At 36.7% G+C, this 12,885-nt stretch overlaps 2 protein-coding genes across 6 annotated transcripts in view; one reads left to right on the forward strand and one right to left on the reverse strand.

Annotated features, from left to right (window-relative positions):
• INSYN2A (inhibitory synaptic factor 2A) overlaps positions 1–8,830 on the reverse strand; it is a 34,038-nt gene extending 25,208 nt beyond the window's left edge. The window contains exon 1 of one of the 2 annotated variants that reach the window (XM_063306157.1): positions 7,621–8,830. In XM_063306157.1, coding sequence (XP_063162227.1) covers positions 7,621–8,825 — 1,205 coding nt within the window. In that variant the 5' untranslated portion in view covers positions 8,826–8,830. The remainder of the gene's footprint in view (positions 1–7,620) is intronic. The other variant, XM_063306156.1, reaches the window with a different exon arrangement.
• Positions 1–12,885, forward strand: part of DOCK1 (dedicator of cytokinesis 1) — a 489,239-nt gene that overhangs the window by 202,383 nt on the left and 273,971 nt on the right. The gene's annotated exons all lie outside the window — the stretch shown is intronic.

Here is a 12,885-nt window from a genome sequence, read left to right on the forward strand (position 1 = left end):
TGTTAAGAGCCTTTAGTTTCTGACAGAACCCAACTGATACATGAACGTGACGATACATTTAGAACTAGGATTCATCTGAATTAGAGAACACTTCAAAAGGAGCTGTTTTCCTCTACATGAGAAGTATCATACGTGATAGGGCTTCTGGTCCATCTCTCTATTATTTTGCTAGATGTAATCTGGGCTTCAAAAAAATGAGGCCTGGTTGCTACAAATAATGCACATGGTTAGCTTTCTTTTTTTTAAGCATAGCCTCCCTGCCCTTTTCAATTTCCTTCTTGCTGTTTCCAAGAAGACACAGATACTGTCTTTGAAATAGATATGTTTGCTTTTACAAGGCTTACAGTTTATAAAAAAACAGAAGAAAAAATTGTATTTGCTGGTGCCTGATACTTTATTTATTTACAGCATACACATATATACTATATACAGCCCAGAGTTGCTGGGAGTTGGAGGCCATATACATTTCATTATTATTGTTATTATTTACTAACCAATAAAATTATTTAGTAATCAATCAGATCAGCTTATGGCGATTTACAAAAAGGAATTATAAAAAACAACCTCCCCTTTGATCCTCCTTAAAACCTGTGGTAATAACAACCATATATGAATACTACCAGCATGTGCGTTATCCAAAGGGCAGCAAAAGAACAAAAACAAAAAAGTATACTGACAGAATAACTAGTATTTAAAAGAAGACAGTCTTCAAGGCCTTCTGAAATGTCATTAAGGGCCAAGCTGAACTCACAGGGGAGATGTTCCATAATTACAACTTACTGGCCTGGGATCATACACATCCCCTTTCATGAATACTTTGTTGGAGGGGTTGACTGTAGCTGGGAGAGACAATCCTGAAAGCCGAGGAGCCAAGCCATGTATTGCTTAATAGGGAAACCCTAAGACTTTGTTATCAGCATTCATCTCAAGGCTTGCAAAAATAAGTTAATTAATTGATAGATAGATAGATAGGCAGGCCCATCAGAAATAATCAAGTCAGGATCCAGCTTCACTCGTGCTACGGACTGTTAACTGTTTATTTCATTTTGAGGGAACATTGAAAACTATGTGAAGAGGATGGTGTAGAGTACTCTGAAAAGAGAAGGAACACTGGCTGCATTTTGTTGTACTTCATTGTCTATTTATAGTGGTACAGTACTAAATATCTTTGGTATATAGTATCATTTAATAATAGGCTGACCATATGTCCCATTTTGAACAGGACAGTCCTGTTTTTTTAACATTTCCCGACCGTCCCATCATTTTAATATAAATGTCAATATTGTCCCGTTTTTTAAAAACATTGGAGCTGTTATTGGGAAAAGCAGGAAAAAATCAAAACTGAAATGGAGGCTGACTGGGCAGTAGTTCTCAATGGGAACCGCAGGAACAGCTGATTGGCAGTGAGCAAGAGGAAGAGTTGCTGCTGCTAATCAGTGCAGTGGAAGATGGTCAGAAAAGCACACCCAGGAGAAAAGAAGCTGATTGGCTCTCAGGCCAAAACGGCAGGAAGAAAATAAAATAAAAGGTGCACCAGAGAGGAACAGGTTGTCGGGGACAACCATTCACTAGACTCCTCCATTCCTGTCCTCCCATCCCAGCTCGCCACCCTCAGCCCTCCTGCACTTTTCCAGCCTCCTGCCTTGATCCTGTCCTCCAGTCACAGCTCGCTGCCGCCCTCAGCCCTCCCCTTCTCCAGCCCCCTGCTGCCTCATTCCTGTCTTCCTGTCCCAGTTCACTGTCGCCCTCCGCCCTCCTGCCATCTTGTTCCTGTCCTCCTGTCCCAGCTCGCCACTGCCGTCAGCCCTCCTGCAACCTCTCCATCCAATACCACCCCTGCATCAGCCTCTCTGGACCCAACCATTGCTGCACCTCCCCCTCCTACACCTTCCCAGCTTACTGTCAATAACTTTTTTATTGTCTTTTTCATGAATACGGAATGTTACGTAAGTTTAACCCCGTCCCGTTTTGCCATCCCAATGTCCTGTTTTTGTCTCAAAGAAATATGGTCAGCCTATTTAATAACATTATTATTCATTCATTTACCTAAGAAATAAAGTAAACTTAGTTTCAGACCTCCTAAATTTTTGATTCAGTTTCTAATTTTTTTTTTGAAGATCCAGTTGAGTTTAGAATCCTGATTAGATATATCATGTAGTAGTAATGCAAGCTAAATAAAAAAAGTTGGGATTTAAGTCCAATAAAAAAATAGACAGACAGACAAATAGCTATTATATGGTAACATTCCCTTTCCCATCCTGTGGAGGTTTTGCTTTGACTGTGTTTAGTAGCAGGATTTATTGCTTTCTCTATTGCATGGAAAACACTGATTACAGCTTTTATACAGACACACACACACACTGCAAATATGTGTGTGTGTGTGTATATATATACACACACAGACGTCAATTTACTGTAATATTTAAAACTTTTACAGTTTCAAAGTTGCCTTTTCTTTATTAGAAATACAGCCTATGTCTTGTAACAAATCTTGTATTAGTAAAAGGATTTTTTAAAAGAATAAAAGTTAAATTCTATTACTTTCAAAGAGAGATGTTGTTTAATATGGTAGGCAGGAGTATTGCAACCAAAACTCTCCCCACGACCCGAGTTTGAGCCCAGTGGAAGCTGGATTCTCGGGTAGCCGGCTCAGCTCAACTCAGCCTTCCATCCTTCCAAGGTCAGTAAAATGAGTACCCAGCTTGCTGGGGAAGGTGACTGGGCAAGGCAATGGCAGACCACTCCGCTATAGTCTGCCAAGAAAACGTTGCGAAAGCGGCATCCCCCCAAAGGCTCAGACATGACTCAGTGCTTGCACAGGGGACCTTTCACAGCCAATTTATTGTTTTCCATATGGTTGATTCTCCTTAAATCCCAATTTTAATATCATTTGAAAAGTACCTGAGTACAAAGATAGTTTGAAATGGAAAAAAAAAGGTTCTTCTAGTATAAGAATGTTATAATATGAAAAAGATGTTGAATCTTAATTTTGTTCATTTAAGCAAAAGGATGAAATGAATAAAACCATATGCCCTGAGCTGCCTGCTATTTCTTCCTCCAATGTCCTAGAAACATAAAATATGTATAATATTCTCTAATAATTGGGCCATTTGAACAAGAAGTTATGGCTATGGATTCTGGGAAGGAGAGAGACAAGATTGAACTAAAGTAATTTTAGTGGTTGGTCCACCTTCTACAGTGCAAACCAATTAAATTTATTATTGAAGCTTATAATAATCAGGAATAGGTTTGAGGAGATATTTTTAATCAGCTTCTAGGGTATATATTGCTTCATTTGTTTTAACATCAGCTATTCTGTATACCCACCTTTACCTCTGCAGTGTGTAACTCACCTATTGAGTTTAGAATGCTTTAGTACATATCAGACTTAGGTGCTATCAAATGGTAGTTTTGCCTACTCATACTCTAGTTCAGTGGTCTGCAAGCATCTAGTAGAGTCTGGTTTTTCAGCAACCTGTAAATAAGATCCTACTCATCAGGGAGATGACTAACCTATACGTTCTGCTGAGCTGGATGTAGAATACATCAGATGAGTCATTCATGTAAACATTTCTAATGAATATATTTTAATGGATACAAGAGCCTCGTGTGGTACAGAGTGGAAGGCGGCAGTATTGCAACCGAAACTCTCCCCACGACCCGAGTTTGAACCCAGCGGAAGCTGGATTCTCGGGTAGCCGGCTCAGGTCAACTCAGCCTTCCATCCTTCCGAGGTCGGTAAAATGAGCACCCAGCTTGCTGGGGAAGGTGACAACTGGGGAAGGCAATGGCAAACCACCCTGCTATAGTCTGCCAAGAAAACATCACAAAAGTGACGTCCCGCCAAAGGGTCAGACATGACTCGGTACTTGCACAGGGACCTTTCCCCTTTTCAAAATGTATACAAATATAGATTTTTAAAAAGAAGAACCTGTATGTTTTAGTTTCCAGAGTCACTTTAATGTTTCCAATTAATGTCAATTAAAAACCATGACATTCATAGTGATTTACTTGTTCTGTATACATATGTAAATTTGGTCACATTAATTGAGATATAAGCAGACATATACACAATTAACTATGTGAGAAGCTGCACTCACTATTAAGTCTTGCTGCTTTTTGAGTATCTTTTAAGCCTAAACAAGGAAAGTAAGGCCTTAGTTCTTCTCTATGCTTAAAAAAGAATAAGAACTCTAAAGCTCTACTCAGGAGTAGTACAGCCATAGCTATGAATAGTGAACACATTTATGAACCTCTGACAGCACATAATGCTTACTAATTATGAATCACTGGTGTTCCTGTTTCTCTCTTTATCTTTCCTAGTGCTCTTATTTGTCTATGTCCCTGGTATGCATTCTGAATCTCAATGTCATTTCCCCTCAAATTTGTATTCTACAGTCAGTTATGAATGATGATAAATTGCCCAGCTCCCCAAATTTGGACAAAAAGCTGTTTCCCCCCTCCCCCTAGGGATATACTAATATTTTCTTTTAAATGATAGACTACAATGGGTATGAGGCAAAAGGAATTGGTCTGTTTGGAAATAACACCAATCAACCAATAAACTAGCATATGAAATAGAAATAATACTTCCCTCACTACAGGAGTCTTTCAGAAGAAGCAGAAACTGCTAATTAAAGTACTATCAGAAATAAGTCTGATTAGGCTACATTTTATACGTTAAACTGTGTATTCTGAATCTTGTTGCTCCCTTTTTTCAGCTTTTTCGTTGAAAGTCTGCTGGATACAATGGAGAACAAAGTCCAGAACAGAGACTTTTACAAACCAAATGTTGTCAGTTTCTTCAGTTGTAATGGTTATTTTTTCTCCTTGTCCCCTTTTCTTAAAGAGGTAAAATGCTACATTCTTTCAAGTTCATCACATTGTGCTTCCATTTTTAACAAACATTTTAAAACATTATAAAGCCAGTCAATAATAATTTGAACTGTATTTTTCAATTTTATATACTCAAACCATATATTTATGAGTAAACCACATTATACATAATAGATTTTTAAAAGTAGAAGTGACTGTCTATCTGTGAAAGGTGCTAAACAATGTGCATTTCAATTTTACCCAAAATGTGTTTCTTTCCCTAGAACAGGTTTTTTTCCCCTCTTCAAAATTTTTGAGCCAAACCCTTGAATCATGTTCTTCCTTTGAATATTAGATTGTGATTTTTCATAAAAAGGCAGCACAAATAACCTAGTCATATTGGCAACTTAATGGTAGAAAAGCTTGATAGTTTTTAATACCTTTTGCAAATCAAATCCAACCTAGGAGCCCTCACCTGAAATTTATATTGGAATTTGGTTTTTCATGTAGAAACTGATTTGTTTGTAAAACTCATCCATGCATCAAGGGCAAAACTGTGCAATTGAAATTACTTGTAATTTGACCTTTATGCAGCCCATAAAATAAATGAATTACGACAGTACTATGGCACTCACATTAAAAAAAGAACATAGCATGAATAAACTAGCTTTTAAAATCATACAAGCAAATATCTACGGTATTTAGAATAGGTGGATTTTTTCAGGATTAACTTGTTTGTTAGATCAAACTAAGTTGATTCTGCAAATGCAGTGCAAGTTAAGGAAGATCCCTCTGATCAGATTTGGACCTTAGTTTTTATGTAATTTTTCAGTTTGGACTCTAAAATTTAACAACTTTAATGGAAAAAAAAGTAAGGAGGAAGAAAGTAAAAGTGAACATAAGACAAAATCACCATAATGTAGTATGTAGAGAGAGAGTTTATGTTGTGTTGGCACTGACATTTTACATAATTATACATATTTCAGGCATATGGTCAAGTTAACTCTGGAAGACACAAAATTGAACTAAAAGTCCAAGTGCTGGTTTGGCCCATTTAATATAAATTGTTCCTTGCAATAGGAGCAAATACAAAGAAAAACCCAAAACCCGTTAATTTTACTTTTAGTTTTAAGACATTGCTGTTTCTCGTCCATAAGCTGAATCTCCTAGAGGAAGCCCTGAATCCTTAGTCATATATGCTGTGTTGTACTGTTGCATTCACCACTTGCATCAGTACTTAAGTATATCAATAGTTTCCTGACTACTTCCTGAAAAAAATATGCACAAAACCCTTAACTATGCATGTTTGCTTTAAGAACTTTGTAATTTAAATCATGAAATCTATCCAAGCCCTATAAGACCTCTGCTTACAGGTCTAACATTAAGATCTGTTGCTTTGATAGTCACAAGACACAGGGCCTCTTCAGTCGTTGTGCCACACTTGTATTTCCTTCCACTGGTTATGTCTGGTGAATCTTTAATGGATCTTAAATACTAGTTTATTCAACCATATTCAGCCTTTCTGAGGCAACAAAACATTGATGTCATTATATGATAGAAATATAGGTATGAAAATTCAATATACATAGCTAAAGGTTTGACTTACTCTATTAGGTGTAAAAAGGCATGTACAAAATAAATTCTCAGTTAAGCATCTAGAAACAATTGAAATCAGTTCTGCTGTACCTGAAATATATAGACTGTCCTGTGTCATGGATATGGCATGGTTTAAATTTAAGTAAGTGCTGTAAATTGTTTTGGCCAAGCAACAATTATTACAGGGAACAACTTCCACATTTATAATTGTTCTATCTTTAACGTGCACTACTCAGTTGCTTGTTTTGGGTGAAAGCAACTTCTAAAGCCACAGAGAAGGCACACATAGGTAATTTTGGTACAATAGAAGGAATCAAAGAGGGAATGTTTAGTGAAGCAGGGGAAGCATGACCTACACAGAGCAGTTAGGAGGTATGGAGATGCTGAAACAGAAAGTTGTATTGGTTCAAATACAGCCACTGAACTTAACTACCAAATACAGGCAGTACGTCTTTTAGAAGGATAAAAAGAGGCAAGTGAAATGCCAAAAACACAGAACTTGCAATTATCAGATAAAAACTTAATTATCCAAATCTGATTACAGCTCTGCTTGTTAAGTGTGTTGTGAGCAATACTTTTCAAAAAATTATAGAACAAAGGCAGAACAATATGTGGGAATATTTAAAATATGCTGCCCTTCATTTTTATGAAATGACACTTTTATTCTGGGCAGTTTCAGCATTCTGAACAGAGTTTTCTGTTGCCCCCCCAGCCTATTCTGGTTTTAAATAATTAACGAAAGAGTTCTTGGGTAACTGTATAGCAGATACTATTAACTTTAACATGACCCTTTGTTTTATGACAAGTATATGTAAGCAATATATTTTAATTTTAATATTCTTTGAAAGCAATTATGTCACCAAAGGCATGCTTTTTTTAGGAGCAGTTTTGTACTAAAGCAAATGTATTATAAGATCATTAGAGACACAATGAAATAGAAAAGTCATCTGGACACGGTTAGTGTGAAGCTAAATGCTAAATTAAAATCTGCAGGTATTGTGAGTCAGGAATAATTATTCATTAAAATAATCCATATTAACAAAACAAGTTGATACATAAGTTGCATATGTTTTTTGAGCAGTTCTAACACCTTCAGAGTAAATACTTTAAGGACAGAAACAGGTAAATTGCTGGGTAGAATTCATGCAGGCTACTTTTTCCCAAATGAGATGCTTGTATATATTAAAAAGGATTCCAAAATCAGCTTACCCTTCTCTATGAGCTTCTCCTTTTTCCAACTCTTGAATAACACCCAGCAAGACCTTTATGGTTTCCTGACTTGAGCTGATCAAGTTCTCCATCATCTGTAGCTGTGCTTTCAAATCTACCACTTCTGTGTGAGGCACAATTTGTTGACATCCTTCACTCACAGCAACTGCTGTCTGACAAGGCTGTTTTCCTTCCATATGTGAAATATTTACCTGAAGGGTCTGTTCGTTACATTTGGCAGACTGGCATTGTGCCTGTGTTGAACAGGCCTGAGCTGCACTTACAGCTTGTGACTGCAGACCATTAAGACGCAGAGTTCTGCTTCTGTTCTCCTCCTCCTCGGCTGGACACAGGGACCAGTCATTCCCTGCTGCTGCAGAATGTTGCTGGTCAGCCTGTGAGGTGTGTGAACCAGATGCAGGCAAGCAGACAGAAGCTACTTCTGTCTTGAGCCCTTTTCCTTGGCTGGCTGGATTAGCGTCCTCGTTCCTCAATGGCCCAGTGTGGTGTTTTGCTTTGTCATGCAGCTGGTAATCAGGCTCTTCTAAAACCGAAGCTGCTGAGTTCTGGAGAGGAGGAGGTTCTTTACTACAGCTGTGCAAATCAGTGCTTACACATGTCTCCCAACAGTTGTCCCCAGAAGGCAGCTCTACTGCATTGGTGCGTTCATTAGTATGTGAAATAAATTCAGCTGTCACAAATCCAGTAGCTTTCTTGCTACACTGAACAGCCTCTCCTGAGATTTTGCTGTCTTTCTCTTTAACATCGATTAAGAATCCATTGTTTTGACTCGGAAAAGTGTCAACTGAAGCTATGCTTTTGATTATACTTCCCTTCTTCCGGTCCAAAGGGAACGTCTGGTAACACTTTTTAAGTTCAGGTGAAGTCTGAACTCCTGTACTTTTAGTAACATTAGGGATTGATCTTCGGGCAGGCACTGTCATGTATTTCCGGTAAGCTGCTCTGTAAGAAATGGGTTTTGCCTCCTTTCTGTCAGTCTGCTGTAAGAGAGAGAGCTGTTTGTCCCTTTGTTCATTCTGGGCCTCGCAGATGTCTTTGAATCTCACCTGCAGGGCTTTGTTTCTTTTCTTGATCTGCCGATTGGGATCCAGTGCATATTTCATCTCTAAGGCAAGTGACGTCGCTGAATCAACTTCACTCTCAGAGGCCGCAAGCAAGCATTTGCTGGGTTCCTCACTTCCCATGGTACCTGAAGTCAAATGCAATGTTAGGAAGGCTGTTACTACCCTGAGTATGGACATTTTTATTTTTATTCAAACAGGATCATTTTTGTAAAAAAGTTTAGGACCTTCTGGCTTCCTAAAAATGTAGCCTCACTTTTTGCAAGCGGGGAGGTGAAAGCTTTTTCTGCATTATAAAATGCATAAATAATGCCATCTCATGGAAAAGAATGGATTAGTAGATTAGAACATTAAAAAGAATAGCAATATGCATACATGACAGAAACAAATGAAAAAATCCAAAAGACACATGAAATATCCATTTAAAAATGTGCAGGTTTTCTGGTTAGCCAGAATTCCTGTTAGATGAGGTGATAGTCTTGTGTAGGGTAGTGTGTTGAAATTTTTTTATGTACCTTATATTAGGAAACTTTGCAGTAACTATCAAAAACCAGTAACGCCACTCTTTTGAAAACATACCTGACATAGGAGCTATTCCTGAACTTGAATGTCATTCACATTCCTGAACTGTGAAGCTTGTTGTGTGGTTTTAGGGCAGTAATTCTTACTTTAATCCCACCTCCCATAATCCCTGTGTGTATAAGGAGTAGGTGGAAGAAACTAATATACTCTGCTCCCCTGGGATTCTTGGAACTAGAGCTGGATAGAATCGCAGTTTAAAAAACTAACTTGATTACAAGGAAGCCAAGACTTAAGTGTTGGTTTGAACTGTCTTATGTTGATACCAGTTATTGTCATATCACTGTCCTCCAGAGGTTAATGAGACAGCGAGCCTTCAGAAATGCACTATGCGCATAAGAAAGGATGTATGCATAATGTTCTCCATGATGTTTAATTGGACAGAACAGTCCTTGCTTAAATATGCATCATTAAGTGTATTGAAGCCTGGCCAAATGCACGACAACTATTGGCTATGGCTGAGTGTTCTCTGTATTCATGGGAAAATCGTCATTTCTGTAGTGAGAAGAGGTGGGAGGAAAAAAAACTGAAACAATTATAAAAAATGTTGTATACTACTGATGTTTTAATGCTATACAGGAGAATATTTTCATTCTGCAGAATGACTGTCACTGAATAATTCTGGTAACTAACATATCCTTATAATTATTTATCTTCTCCTTGGAGGTTCTTCATTTCATTGGCTACAGTTATGTTTGATGACAGCATAATTAACTCCTGAAGAGTTTATAGATAGAAACACCTTACTGTAAATTTAAAATCATAAATTTAATGAAGTTAAATCCCTAGTCAGTGCAGAAGTCTAAATTAAAGAAATTCTACAATAAACAGATCTGCATTTATTACTAGTCATTTCATGCTGGAAATGGAACTGAGTGGAAATTGGGTGATGCTTCTTATTTTAAGAACGCTGTTTGAGGAAAATGTCACTATGTATAAGCAGCCATCGATTTTTAAAAATGTTCCTATTTCTCTGTAGGCAAAGTTAATAGTTCTGAAAATGTGACCCTTCTTAACTGCTTCCATGGCAATGGAACCATCCTCATTTATTGGGTTTTAAATTACCAAAGAATCAATGTTTTAGAAGAAAAATATTACCATGCTTTTTAATATTTATATAGCAAAGCCATACTTTTATAGAGTATTCAAATTGAAATAAGGAAATGTTAATTTTAAATGGTAAAATATTAGAGCTTGTGCTGCATATTTAATATCCCTACTGTGTTCAATTGTTGTATGTAACTAAGCTGTTGCAGGTGGCTGCTCTCTTCCACTTAGAGAATACTCAAAGGGTCACATCTTAGTTTATTACCTTGCTTTATGCCTGTTTTAAACACAGTTTATTTGATTGCTAAGACAGGAAAATAAGCTATTTCTGAAGAATAATGCCAAATTGCATGAGAAGAGAATTTAACCATGGTTAATTTTTTGCCCGTTTTCATAATGCCTTTGGTTTGAACAGTATAGAAAAGGTGTGAGTGAAAATTTAAAAAATTAAAGCTTGGTTATTTTGTTACAGAATAAACCAAAGAAACTAACCAGGAAAAAACATACTTAAAATGGAATAACCAATATTTTTTGCTCATAGGTCAGTGTAAATTTGATCTGCACTTAAAATAAATGAATAACCAAAACAAAAAACAAACCTAGCAAAGACATTTAAAACTAAGGAGGATTTGCAGAAATTTGGTAGAGGCTAGAAATAAATGAAGATACTGTATTTTATGTACCCAAAAGTCAAGTGGTTAAATAGCAATATAGAGAAGGAAGTATTTACCTCTGCATAAAACAGCAGTGGTATATAAAATCATTTGGTGGCATGGGAAAAGGGAAAGCAGCAATCAGAAGGTTTAGCCTACCAGTAAGTATACTAATAGCTTATAGCTTCCAAAAACAGAACCAGCAACTTTATTACCTTGAAGATGAAATGTGTATTCTATTTCACTCAATCAACCAAGAAAATACATTCAAAATAGTTCACAAACTTCATATATTGTTCATATAAACTTCATATATTGAATATTGTTTAAAAGGCAAAGGCAAAAATCTTTCCATCCTTAATATGGGAATTTCTCTACATTCATTACCTTGGTGCAACTGTAGTTAGTAATGGCGGTCAGTGAATAAGAATTCTGTCTGCTTCAAGCACTGTAAATACATGTATTACTCTACTGAACTAAATATATCTGGGATATGAAGAGACTTCACAGACAGTAATTCGAGGGATGAATTTTTTGTTTGCTAAGACTCTTAGGTGCCTAAATTCTGTTTGCTGCCTCTTTTTTAGAAAATGCAATATGCTGTGTGATTTTTATTTCTATACCAGATCACTGTAAAATCACCGGGATCTTGTAAAATCACTGGGATTATTTTTACTGCCTGATACTAGGATCAACAAAAATTAAATACAGTACAACGTAAGAGGCTGCAAGTAATTGTTCACCAATCTCACAGGATTGGGAAAAATATATATGGCACTACACTTAGATACAAGTGGATACCAAATAAAAATACTAAATATAAAACAGGGAACAGCAAACTCCTATTTTAGTATTAAATTGATGATTTCTGCATGCTGTTTTTGTTAATTTTATGGGCTTACCTATTTGCTTAAACAGTAGTTTTGGAATTTAAACATTATGGGATAATACCTTTTAGAAAGAGATGTGGGCTTTAGTGGTAATGCCCCAACCCTGTTGGTAAATCCTTGAAAACCTGGATTGGTCCTGTAGGTTGGGTCAGCTCATCACTGCAGTTGTCTCTCACAGCTATGGTTATGTGGTTTGACTTTGACTGCCCTCAGGTGCCATTCTGCTATAATTGTGTTGATGATTACTGTTATTATTTATTCCTTTTGTTCTGTTGGTTTTAATCCCGTGTTTTCCACCCAGAATCGCTATTTTAAGATAAGCGGCTGTACAAACCAATTATATAAAGAAATGCATTAACACAAACACAGTAAATGGGAACTAATTCTCAAATACACTTAACTGTACGATCAATCACTTGTTTAATCACAGTTGCTTAAATTTTTTCTTCTCCTCTTGCTATTCAACACGGATGGGAATCTTGGACAAGCTACATATTTTTATGTAACTGTCGTGTGTCACAGTATGTGTATAAAATCTTATTAGATAAAATCAACTGAAATCCAGTGACGTAACACTTACTTTCATCATTGAGGGATTGTGAGGCTGGCGATGAAAGATTCCGCATCTCATGATCTGTTCCTTTGGCCATCATGCTCCTTAGTCTAAAATATACCAAATATATTATTACTTGGTTGTAAGCACTATGGAAAATAAAACCCCTTTTTAAATGTTTGCATTTAGAGAGAGACCAAAATAATCCACTCTTCAAGAGAACACAAATGATGCTACTGTAGACATGATTATAGAAGTGTTGGCAACCTAACAGTAGTTATATACAAAGATATCTAAAAGCTCAAAATATTAAGTACCAGTTAACTTTGGGACATTGTTTAGTAAAAACTTTAGCATATATTTGATTTCACGATTGTCCTATTGTTATTAGGCTGATACTTTATGCTCGAGCTGGCAAATTACTATCAAATCAGTACAGGTAGCCCTTGACCTACGATCAT

The sequence above is a fragment of the Candoia aspera genome, chromosome 6 (genome assembly GCF_035149785.1).
Source record: "Candoia aspera isolate rCanAsp1 chromosome 6, rCanAsp1.hap2, whole genome shotgun sequence".
Classification (NCBI taxonomy): Eukaryota; Metazoa; Chordata; class Lepidosauria; order Squamata; family Boidae; genus Candoia; species Candoia aspera.